General features: G+C 40.9%; 1 protein-coding gene across 1 annotated transcript in view; it reads right to left on the bottom strand.

Annotated features, from left to right (window-relative positions):
• The window catches only part of PPFIA2 (PTPRF interacting protein alpha 2), a 277,323-nt gene that overhangs the window by 2,212 nt on the left and 262,278 nt on the right, over window positions 1-12,833 (bottom strand). Inside the window, exons 24-31 of the mRNA XM_015857426.2 lie at window positions 11,977-12,039; window positions 11,178-11,207; window positions 8,288-8,463; window positions 7,392-7,489; window positions 5,326-5,501; window positions 5,163-5,231; window positions 4,112-4,271; window positions 2,592-2,684 (exon numbers count right to left, since the gene is read on the bottom strand). Coding sequence (XP_015712912.1) covers window positions 2,626-2,684; window positions 4,112-4,271; window positions 5,163-5,231; window positions 5,326-5,501; window positions 7,392-7,489; window positions 8,288-8,463; window positions 11,178-11,207; window positions 11,977-12,039 — 831 coding nt within the window. The 3' untranslated portion in view covers window positions 2,592-2,625. The remainder of the gene's footprint in view (window positions 1-2,591; window positions 2,685-4,111; window positions 4,272-5,162; window positions 5,232-5,325; window positions 5,502-7,391; window positions 7,490-8,287; window positions 8,464-11,177; window positions 11,208-11,976; window positions 12,040-12,833) is intronic.

The raw sequence follows: 12,833 nt of genomic DNA on the forward strand, positions 1-12,833 counted from the left end.
ACTGTCCTGATTAAGCCTTTGGTTTTGGTGATGACAAGTATTTTATAAGGCAGAAATGCAGGGAAAGCTGCACAGTGTGACTGCTGAATCCACTGCCCGTGAACCTGGCTTCCAAGTGCTCTGCTAGGTAACAGCCACGACAGCAGGAGTTGCACCATCCCATATGCGCTGTTGAACTTCTGTGCAAGATGAAATGGCTTGGCACCAGTAGTCCCAAATATACTTAAATTCACGATCTTAAGAGTATACTCAAACTGGGCTATGTGCAGTATGTTCATTTAACTGTTCTGACTCAGTTCTGTTTTGTGACAGCTCATCATCGTGGTTTCAACAAATGTTTAAAAAAATACCTGAAGTACAACTTGAAGGCATAAGGATTTAACCCATTGTGAAGAAACACCCAGAGAAAACTGGATGATTGTACCCGCTTAGTATTGTTGACATAAATTGTTTGGAAATCCGAGGCTTTGACATGTTCTGTGAGAAATGTGGGTAGCAGAATGCAAGAATTCTGCAGTCTGCTGTCATCACAGAACATCTCATTTGTTCCACGTGCAACCTATTTACAGCTCTCTGTTCAGGCTGCTTTTCATATGCACAGAGCTCCTTACTATTTTAATAATAGACTTGTATTGCTATTGCGCAACAGCTCATGCAGGTACCCAACTCCCCTGTTGCCTACTTAGGAACTGTCACATCTGCAAATAGTTCAGTCACTGCAGTAACATGGTTACTGATATATTTTAGGCAAAGTGTTGCAAGCCTGGATCTCAGTCTGACTTGGATCTGAAAATTTTCAGAAGAGATTATAATGAAGTATTTTTGTGCGAGCATCCATCACTTCCTTCCATGAAGAAGCTGTAACTCAGGAAATGTGATCCCAGAACCCTGAAAACTCTTCTGCAATCCCTTTCAAACAAACTCAGCGTGTTTAAGTTTTCATGCCTGATATAATAATGAAGAGAATCTTTTTCCTGCATCATTTTCATATAATTTCCTGAAATCCCAAACAAATTTTACTTGGTACTGAATGCTGGTGGCAGTTTGGAATTGCACTGATGAATGGTGCATATGCTGAGTTCTAGCTTATTACACCTTGTTGCTTCTCTAAAAGCATTCTGCAGTAAGTCAAAAGAAACAGCATACATTCATTCAGTCATCCTTACATAAGAGCCTTTATGACTTAGATCAGATCTGATACACTGGTAAAGCTCTTGCCAGTTTAAGATTAGTATGCTATTCTCAGCACAGAGGACAAGCTACAAGCACCAGTGTGATTTATATCATTGATACCTGAATCAGGTGAAATACTTTAAACTGTTCCTGTAGAAATGAAAGTTCATTTGTATAGCTTGTATAACTTTGTAAATGTGTTTGTTTCTTCTTCTGCTAAATGACAGCTTTAGACACCTACAGTCTCCTGGGATCTATGAAGTGAGGCTGATGTCATCAGCAGAATCCTAAGCAATATGCATTTCCCATCGGTAACATTTGCCGTTCCTTATCGGTCTTACAGTATGCCCAGGATTAGTAAAGTTGTGATGGCCCCAAGCCTCTCCTGCTAGAAGATCTTAAAAAACAAAGACTTTGTTGGGAAAATTGGGAACAGCAATTCCTTTTTCGCAGATCCTGGCATTTTTTGTCTTGCCTATGGTGGGTAACTGCTATCAAAACATTTTCAGTGCCTTGGTGGGGCTTTGGTGCTGTCCAAATGCACTTTCCAAATCCCCTGAGTAACTGAATGGGGGAAAAAATGATATGTTACTGAGAAAATATTAGCATGAAATGGTGCCATATTGATGAAAGTGCTCATCATGTTAAGTGCTTTTGTTTGTTTGTTTGGAAAACTTGTGAAGCAGCAGCAAAATTTCTCTGCAGAACTTCGGCAGGAAAACTGTCATTCATAGCCATATTTAAAAGAGACATGGTGGGAAGTGCAACATGAGCTGTGGCACGAGATTTGATGTAAAGCTGCATCCAGCTCAGAGTGTCCTTTCTTTACTGCTGGTCAGTTCTGAATGATTTGGGAGCTGAGAATATCTGCCGTGGATAATTTTGGATGATTTTCTGCATAGGGGAAGTTTTGCCTTATTTTTATTCAGCTGCTTGATGTTCTAAATGGAGCCATATCTCTCATTAAAAGAAGGAAAAAACAAACAAACAAACAAAAAACAACTACACCTCATCAGCTTTACTAGATTGTTTTCCTTTCTTTCCCCAGATCCTGGAAGAACTATTTCAGATTTGCATGAAGGCAGTGCAGTCCCTGTGCCTTCTGCTCCCCTGTTCTAGCTTAGAAAGCACACTTGTTATGCTTGGAAAGCCATCACCTGAAAGAGAAGTCATCTGGAACCTGTTGTCTTATCTGCTAAGGTGGTACCAGCAGAGAGAACCTGATGTTTGAGGTAGGGAAAGGAATGGTGCAGTGTCTTCAGGACTGCGCTTGAGACTGTTGGTTTAATCACATGACCACCTCAGTGGCTCTGAGTTAGGTCCTCTGCTTCTTGCTCCCTCTTGCTTGAATAGTGTTAAAGAGCAATGGGTGTAGTGTACATAAAGAGGTTCCACGATGGCCCCTTTTGAATACTCACAGCAATTCAGTGCTGGCGTCTTTGCTAGGCCTTGTCAGCATGAGTATGTGCGAACTGTTGAGCTGTCTAACCTCTGCAGTCGTGATGAAGCAACTGCAAATTGCAAGAAAAAAACAAACCAGAACCTCTTTAGAATCATGAGTAAAATAAATAATTCTGTTTCCCACTTGAAGGATGACTATTAAATTACTCTGTGATTTTCTATGACACTGTCTGGGTGCTGTCTAGTGCAGAACTCATACAGAGTCTCTTCATATCTACTGTTGAAACTGTATTCCTTAAGTAAGCAAGTACAGCTTAAGCTTAATTTTGAATTTATTTAGTTAGAAGTCCTTATAATGCACTTGCCCTGGTGTTTAAATACCAGAGGGTTCTCAGCAGTGGATGATAGGAAGCCAAATCCTAGATGAAGACGTAAGTCTCAAAGCTACCTGCATTTTAGGTGTGCCAGGTTCTGTATCCAGCTCAGTAATAAACTGGCTGGAAAACCAGAGATAAATCAGGAGGATCACTCAGTTTCCCCTCTGTCTTAGTGCCCATCTGTAAAATGGGAATAGTTTATAGCGAGGCTAAAAGACAAAGTCTATGAAGGGTCTTGTCTACTACAGAAAGTGGAAGTGCCCTGGGAATTTGCACCTTTCTTTGTGCATGGAATTTGCCTTGGAATGGATTATTGTTGTACAGCTTCAACATTACCAAAAAGTGCAGGATTAAAAGCAAAGCGTGCACATGAGCAGTGGAGTCAATGAATACAGTGATGCAATCAGTAAATTATTCCACCTGTAACTGCAATTATAAAGAAATATTTTTAAAAGTTAAGAAACTTTAATGGAATTTAGATATTTGGATTTTCATACCAAATTCATTAAAGATTATAAAATGTAATCACCACAGTGTATTACATTACTGTAAGACAAACCTGCTTGTAGACTTAAATTCTCTCATGAGGAAATAAAATGCTTTGTCCCATTTGGAAATGGGACAGTTCTTCTCAGAACATCAGACAGGTGCACTTGTGTAGTTTTTATTGTTCATATATCTGATGGAGGAGCTGTGATGGGATTTCCCATTCTCTCTGCCTTCTTAGAACAGTTTAAAAACTTGACTTCTTTGAATGTCAGATAGGAAAGTAAAGCTGACAGCCCCCTGTAAGTTCATCTTCTGAAATAAACTGTGCCTATTGGAGAGGTTTTTCAGCTGAAAAAGTTGTTAATATATTCTATTTACTCTCAGATTGAACATCAGTGAATGAGTACCTCTCTGAATCTTTTCATTGCACTTGGGATGGCCAGGTTTATATTTAATGAATACCAACAGTCTTATGCAAACATGAGAAACATCACTAGCATGCCAAGTCAGTGCTCTGCTATTCCCTGCTTCCACTGTCCCAGACTCCATTCATCCATCCTATGCTAGTAGGCCAACCTGTCTGTTTGTAGAGGGGCAGATGTGCACTGGAGTCAGGTTAGCATGCTAGGGGAAGCCTCCTGCTTTCTGTAAGTGCAGAAATGACTTCGTACCGTCAGTTGCCATTTTCCGGGACTGCCCTGAGGTCGTGGTCAACCTGAAGCCAGCTGGCAGCGTTTCAGAGGAGCCGGGCATCATGCTGATGCCATGGACCTCGCGGGGAGGGAACTGTCGTCGCCAGGAGGGGCCGCGCCTGAAGTTCTTGTCGTCGCTCTGTCGAGACACAGAGTTGTGTCGGATAAAGCAAAAGGAAGTCTGCCATTGATCACCTGGCTGCCACCTCACCCACCAACAGGTCTGGTCTGCAACAAGTGCCCTACTTTGCTGCACTGCATCCAGTAGCTATGGTGCGTTTGAGATGCCCTTATAAGAGTAAATCCTTTATAAATTAATATGAAAAACTAGTGTGTTTCATAGTAATTAAACTTCCCTTCAATCGGTGGCTTGACATACTGGAGGATACTTTCTTAGAAGTTAGATCTCTTACAAATATAGTGGCTTGTTACTGCATTAGGAGGCCGCTATGGAACTAAACATGCACAGAGTTGGTAGGTATCACACATTTTTGTCAAGTCCTTAAAATATTTATTGCTCATTGAACATTTCTGCACCAGAGTCTTACCTTGAGATGAATGTTTTCCATAGATGGATTTGAGATTCCTAGATAATTGACCCGACTCCCACTGTTGGACACATTAATTATCTTAGGAAAAAGTGCACTTCTGGCTGTTATCTTTTTTGTCCTCTGTTTTGTCTTTACATAAAAGTTTGAAGTGGCCCAAAGAATAGGATGCACAGACCTTCCAGGCCTTTCCCCACTGCCCCATCCTCATCTTCCCCCGTGTTTTTCTACATTTTTCCTCAATGGAAAGCATTCATCTTAAGTTAAGAGCGTAGTGCACAAATGGTGTCCCATATGCTAAGGATGGATGTGTAGCCATATGGAGATCACTTTAAAAACCTTGCTTTCCTAATTTGTGTTTTTTTAAACACCTGTATCTGACCCTTTTGAACCATGGGTGGATAAACATATCTTCATGCATTGCATTCCATTTTTATGTTTAACTGTGATAGTTTATAAATACTGAAAATAAAATTAATTACTTCCTCAAGTCGTCTTTCAGTTCCTAGTGCTAAAAGGTTGTTGTATTCTCTCTCAAGGATCTGCCGTGCCTAGAGATACCAAAGTCAACAGTTAAAATGCTTGAAGAGGAATCAATGGCAGTCATGGGTACAGATTAACCAGAAGTAGCATGAGCAGACTTGCCTGGGTGTTTTGTGTTGGAATCTGTAATAATAAAGCTAAACTGCTGTAATCAAAGTTCTCATCCAGTGCTATAAGGGAGCCATGCACACCGCTTTCTAGAATATTGTTTGCATATTCCCGTAGGCCGATCGCTTGTATCCAGCGGATGACGCGGTCGTTGCTCCACACCAGCACATCTGTAAGAACATGACACTGGGTCAGGGCCTGCTAACTGGTACCTTCCAAACTGTACAGTTGCATGCATTCAGACTGGTTTAATTTCTGTATGGGGAGCGTCAGTAAACTATTAGCACAGCTCTAATGGCTCTAGTAACTCCCAGTCAAAGCCCAAGGTGTGGGAATAGCTTTGCAATTTTAGCTGCCTTCCCCTTAAATGGTTGGTAAATGGTTGTTCCGAAAGGTTTCTAAAGAAAATTGATTCCCATAGGCCTCCAGAGGGCATCTCCAGAACTCTGTTCCTCCCACCTCTTCTAGTGAGACCCATTGTCCACTTATCAGTTCTAAGGGAGCCTCTCTGGCTCCCTGACTGATCACCTCACTTTGAGACAGACGAAGGTAAAGCAAGCAGGCCTGAGAAAGCATGGGGGTATAATGGACACCCCCCAAACCCTTTCCAGTTCTTAAGCAAGATGTTACAGCTTTGTCGTGCAAGAGAACAGCTCAGATATCCATTCCTTAAGGTTTCACTTGGGTGTTTTGTATCAGACATCTGTGTGCTGGGCCTGCACCTGCCAAAGCCATTGGAGAGTTCACTGTTCAAGTCTGGAAATATTTTTAGTTCTGAAAGCTGGTTTTACTGTCCAGGTCCATGGAAATTAGAGGACTAAGGCAACAAAACGAGCTAGGAAACATTTAAGAGGATTTTGCTATTGTGAAAAAATAGTACCCTGCCCTGTCCATTAGATTAAAAGAAAGTTACTCCCAGAGCTCTTTGTACCTGTGAGTGGGAAACACTGTGCAGCACTGAAGCGGTGAGGGGTTTTCCTAAAGCCACAGAACAGCAGAGCTTTTCCCAGGAGCAGTGTTCTCCGTCACATCCCAAACATTGTTGTCAGGATGGGTCCAACCACAGCCTGGCATCACTGAGCCCAACCCCTGCCTGGCTGTGTCAGTGGGGTGCAGGCTGGAGGGTGATGTGTTGGTGGTCACCCTGCACTCAGCTCTGCTGGAGCAATTCAGATCCCAGACCAAATGCCAAGACCCCATATTTGAATCCAGCCACAGCTACTTTGGCAGTCCTGATGCCTCCAGATCCAAGGCTTTGGCTTAGTGCATGCCATCACCTGATCTGTGCAAAGACTTTTACCCTTCTGAATTCCCCTACGCTGCTTTTTCTTTTTTTCCACTTCTTCCAACAAGCGTTGCCTTTGAAAGATGCAAACTGCTGTCACTCTGAGAGCTGGCAATGCTTGAGGAATCAAAGGATTCACTTTCAGCATGGGGAGGTGGGGAGGTTGGGGAGCAAAAAACCCTAATTGCTACCTACAAAGGGAACTGTGCAGCGAAGCTGCAACTTCTCCAGGGAGCTTTGTGCAGAAAAATACTTCTAAACCAGCTGCTAAATCCTCTAATGAGGCTGGCTCTGTTAAGAACTGTTCCTATATATATATGAATATTTTTCTAACTGCCTTGGTGGCCTCCCCCACAGCAATCTCTTTGCAGTGCCTGCTCTGAACTGGGACATCAAGGGCAAAGACTTGTCCAAGTGCTCAGGGTTAGGTGTCCCAGTGCTGCCCCACATATCTCAATGACCTGAGGCTGTTTGGCCTTCTGCTTCTGAGACTTAAAGATTGATAGGATCCGTACCCAGCATCCCATTTAGCAGAAGGTGGATATCAAACCACTGTTCAGAACTGCAGCCCCACTTTAGCAAAGTATTACTGTAACTAATTTAGGGAGAGGTTCTGTGTTCTGACGACAGCTGGATTTGTGCAAGGTTTATTTAAAGCACATGCTTAAACGCTTTGCTAAGTGGCATGACAAGGGGGTTAATAGTGTGACAAGGGGGTTAATAGTGTGAAGCTTCAAAAGAAACATTCCCAGTATTAATTCCTGGGAACTATCACCTTTTATTTCATGCTGACTCATTTCTCTTCGCTTTTCCAGTTCTTTTCTATCATAATTCAGTCTCTTTAAACACATGATTCCATATTGCAAGCTTGTTCTGTTATTTAAAGAGAAACATTTACAGAGTTAATAAAGAAAAATGTGAAGATGGGAACATAGTTAGGATGTATTTCCTGCATGTCACGTGGGCTGTTTCACAGGGCCCATGTAGCAGGTCTTGAGTAAAAAGGGAGAGCAAAATCATTAAAAAAACTCCACAGACTTAAAAAATGAAATGGACAAACCAAAATGAATGTGTTTGAATACATGTTGTAGCATAAGTAACCTGAAACATAAAGAAAAGGTGAGACCCTGGGAGACCAATTAAGTGTTTTGTCAAATCAGTCCTCAAAAGAAAGTGTCAGACAGCAAATTTAACAAAATCCACTTCTTGTCACACAGACATCATTTCTCCTGAAGCCAAATGCCTTTATTTCCATATTTCCAATTTAGCTTCCTGACTTCATCTCTAGATGACCTGAGTAACTGCCAATTTGTTCATTCTGTGAGCAGCTTTTATGTGCTGCACACAAAGGCTTTTCGTTATTACAAGGACTCAGGATTTCCAATCTTAGTCTAACATTTTCTGATGATTTAAGGTCACTTAATAGATTAACTATTCATTTTTCTGTTATTAAAGGCTTTGTTTATATATTAATGGTTCTTTGCTTATAATGAAATTATCTGTACCAGTATCTCTGTTATGAGAGAGCATTGTGATGCAGTTGCTGTTACTGAAGGAGTGAACTCATACATGATGCGTTCCTAGGCCAGAACTACAAATAGCAAGCACTGTTGCTCTGAGCAGCACTGAGTACTGCATCAGACGCGAGAGGCCTTGCATGTGCAGACATACCGATGGAAGCTGTCCACCATTTTCAAGTGCACACGCAGATCTTTCTTTGTCAGGTGATCCAGCATCCTCGCGTCAACCAGGCACTCCATGAAGTAACTGCGGTACTGAGGGAGGCCCAGGCTGGGCAGCCACTCATTGCCAATCCACTCATGGTTCATGTCCCCATAGGCCAGGGTCTAAAGAAAAATCAACAAGAAAACAGAGGGGTGGTCATTTCCACAAGTTTGTTCTGGGTTGCACCACAGACTGAGGAATATGTTGACATATTCTGTTTGGTTCTAGCAAGATTTCTTAGCTTAGAAAGTCAATCTAAAGGAAAAACATGCATTGTTTTCATTATTTTGACATTTCATAATTTGAAGTTGTCAGCTACTCTGAAGTATTTGTTACTAATAGCAACATTTAGCATTTCTTATCTTTGCTATCTTTGCAAAATGTAAACAACTGTTAGAACACAAAGTAGTAGTTTCCATTTTGTCTTTTATATGCATGCCAATACATCACACAGTCAAGATGTGTTTGTTTCATGGTTTTATGGGCTGTCCATTCAACTTCTGGAATACAAATGCCAGGCAGATCCTGCATAATGCTTGGTAACACAGACATGGGAACCAACTGAAGTTGAGTCGCTCTTTAGGGGGAGCTATGATTTCCCCAATAGGAGCTAATGGCTCCTATTTTCTCATTTCTGCAATTCACAAGTACTTCTGAGACTAAACCTTAATTTCATTTGTCAGCCAAGCTTACACGAGTGGTCTTCAACAGGTGACAAAATAAGATATTTTCAGCTGTGACCAGCTTAAAGATAAGTGCCTTGTAAGCTTGCATTTTAAAATGGGAGCAAACCTGATTTCTCCTAGAAATGAGATATGAAGCTACTGTGTGGTAGAGCTGAGGTTTCAAGAGGACGAGGAAAAAGTATCTACAACTAACACATGCATGTTGTATTATTTTTTATATGGTTTGCATAATTAAGATGCAAGACAGATAATTTTTTTTCATCTTATTGTTGATTAATTTGGTAACATTACAATGTAACAGAAAAAAAAAATAGCTCATAAATCACAAGATTCACACCTTCCTAAGAGGATGGAACTCGGTCCTGGGCACTGTTTCTAAGTCTATTTTGGTTTGGTGTGTCTCCTCTCACTGTGGACAAATGGTTTACAGGGCAGGACAGATGTACTTTTTGTGGGGGAAAATACAGTGCCCCCATCTCATTCTTGTGAGATTTTGAAGAGGAGAGGAAGGTCATAATAAAGACAGTAAGACTGTGCATGTGCATTTACTACACAGAGAAGGAAATTTAAGAATATAAATGTTTAATAGTCCAACTAACACAAAAAGTGTTGTTCCTAATTATACAAGACTATTTGTAGATTGACACTTGGGCGTGATTTATACACTTATGCCTCTAATTCTTCTAAAAACAGACGGTGTAAGTTGAGAAATGTTGGATCTCAAATTCTTGGCATGTCTCATTATCTATTCTCAAAACAGAGAAAAATCTTTCATTGCTTTAGCTGGGAGGTAGAAACTATTTCCAAAATGTAGCTGGCTAAGAATATGTAGGTTCTCTGTGTCCCTGAATGTGAATTTACCAAGCAAAAATTATGATTGTAATTGGATGTGTGAGTACAAGGACATGACCTAGCATGCCTACAACTGTCACCTTACTGGGGGCACTAAGGGAACATGGCCTAGTAATGGTTGCTTGATGGTCAGGTTGATGGTTGGACAACTGTAAACGCCTTTTACAAACTAAGTGATTCTCCTGTATGTATCTGGATTCCGTTGCACTGCCAAGCATCCCTATCTGCTGTGATGTAAAATCCTATCCCACTCTGTGTGTCCCCACCTGATCACTGCACAGGACCTGACTCAGAGCTGGGCTTGGGGCCTCCATTCATATCACATCACCCACACTGCTTCATTTTTTTGGTAAAAAAATCTAGAAAACAACAACAAAACCATCCTCTAACAAAACCATTACAGGTAAAGTTAGCTCTGTACAGGGGAGTTTCAGAACATGTGGACTGGAATGAGCTTTCTCATCACTAATTCTGAGACTCTGAGACATTGCCCTAAGTAATGGGAGTAAGACTGCATATGTTTATGAATATTTTATAATATATAAACTTTTATAAGGACACATAGCTACAAGACAAGGGGAAATGGTTTTAAGCTGGAAGAGGTTAGATTTAGACGAGGTATTAGGAAGAAATTATTTACTGTGAGATTGGTGAGACACTGGAAGTGGTTGCCCAGCAAGGCTGTGGATGCCCCTCCCTGGAAGCACTCAAGGCCAGGCTGGATGGAGCTGGAGAAACCTGGTCTAGAGGGAAGTGTCACTGCCTGTAGCAGGGGGTTGGGACCAGGTGATCTTAAAGGTCCCTTCCAACCAAAACCATTCTGTGATTCTATGATATTCAGAGAACAAAAAATCCCCCAAGCTGAATGCAAGGACACAGCCTACTCCATTGAAATGATTGGTAAAAGCTTTCTGATAGCATTTGGGGTATCCCAAATGTCCTAATTCCACAGAAAATTTATCTATTTATCAGAAAATCTACTGGCATTCTGGGTAGCAAGACACTTGCCACTGTTTATTTGGATGCTTTAATCCTTTATCATACTTGGGATATTAACAAATCATCATGTTGTACGCCTCACAGCAATTCCTTTTAAGAGAAATATTTACATATGCATCTGTTTGTGCATGCCCTGTCTGAAGAAAAAAAAAATTATACTTAAAAATAATAAAATATGCAAGTTATAATTCAGTCTGAGATACCATCACAATACCATTCTTCCCTTTGACAACTGACAATGTGTGACAAAGTTATTGTTAACCTTACATTCAAAAAAAAAGCATGCAAAAAGGTCGTACCTGGGCCCAGCTGCCTTCTTCAGACTCTTTCTGTGTTATCAGCAGGAAGCAATTAGTAAAGCAGGTAAAAAGACAATAAAAATGAGTTAAAAAGAAGATGTGGCTTTCATGCACATGGCAATCTTACTGTGAATGAAAACACATGTGTAAAATGTACTGTTAACATTTCTAAACTCAAGTTACTGCCACTGCCTTGGGATGAGCTACCAGAAGGATTACAAAGATTAAAACCATAATATCTTAGCAGGGGAAATCTACCTGTGTTCAAGATATAAAATCTTTCCAGTTTATTGGAACTCTACAGCATTATCTCAAATACTTTCTGTGGCTCTTGGTCAAAACACAATCATTTCCTCTCCAAAACTGGGTATTAGAAATGCCATTATTTGTTTCTAGTTAGATCTTGCAATGTTCACAATAACATCTGTGTTCTTGTGGATGGAATCAACAGTGCTTTTCACACAGCATTTTTATGGCAAAAATATATTGCTCTGGCTGACCACTTAAACAGGATGAACTCTATCTCTGCTCAATTGAGTGTCATTAAGTTTATTTTTACCAACAATACTAAAACTTCAGCAATTTCATTATTTCACTGAATGAAGTTCCACGTTGGCAGGAAAAAAAAAGCAAAACTTCAACTTTTAGGTTTGCACAATCTTTGTGATTACAACACCGTTTGACATTTGTTTTGCTGAGAAACAGCAGAATTGCCATTTCTACTGGCTTTCTTGAAAGCAGCCTGCAGAAGCTGCTTTGAGCACTGCAGTAATGCTTACATGCAAAGGGAAGAACTAACCGTTTTAGCTGGAGCAGCAAGATTTTCCATTTCTTCATGGGTCACCCAAACATTGCCTGAGGGCTATGAGCAGGGCCCGCAGGGAGGCAGGAGGGATCCGCATTAGGTAAGCAGTGGTAAAGAAGAAAGGCAGCACCACTGTAAGTTAACAGCGTATAGCATCACCATCAGCACAACCATCATCTTGCCTCTACCGAGCTGCAGTTAGAGACAACCTGAGACAATTTGGTTTGTGTCTTTGTTAGAGGAGTCCGAACAGACGTGATGGAGTGTTTCAGCTAGCACTGATGGGCGAGCACAGCCGCAAAGGAAAGAAGAATTAAAGCTGCATTTCACACACAAGTAGTAAATACTGCCTTTAGATCATGGATTTATCTGTAGATAAGCTTCACTTCTCAAAGACTTTCCAGACTAAATACTCTGCACACATCACAAACTCATATTGTAATCTAAATAATGATTTCTTCCCTCACATTTCTGTGAAACAAAAATGTCTGGAGAATACATGAGTAGGACTGTTTTCCTCTTTGCACTGTTTTCACTTAGATTCTTACAAGGACAACGAGATGAGGCAGAAAAGGGGTGGGAATCCTGCTGTGCATGCAAGGTAGAATGTACTGTGCTTTCTTAGGAGCTGCAGTAAATTAACTCCTTTCCTGAGGAAGAGGTGAAGCAGAAAGACTTGGGATTCAGAAGTGCACGGTCAAAGGCAGTGCAGCATTTTGCTGCCAATTACATAAGGAGAAGTCAAGAGTGAATTATTCCCAAGCTACTTTCTTGCATGTGCTGTTTTTGTATTTCCTAAGTGACGATTCTCTCATGCTTTGAAATAAAAAATATCCAGAATGGATTTTGAT

Source organism: Coturnix japonica, chromosome 1, assembly GCF_001577835.2.
Source record: "Coturnix japonica isolate 7356 chromosome 1, Coturnix japonica 2.1, whole genome shotgun sequence".
NCBI classification, from domain to species: Eukaryota; Metazoa; Chordata; class Aves; order Galliformes; family Phasianidae; genus Coturnix; species Coturnix japonica.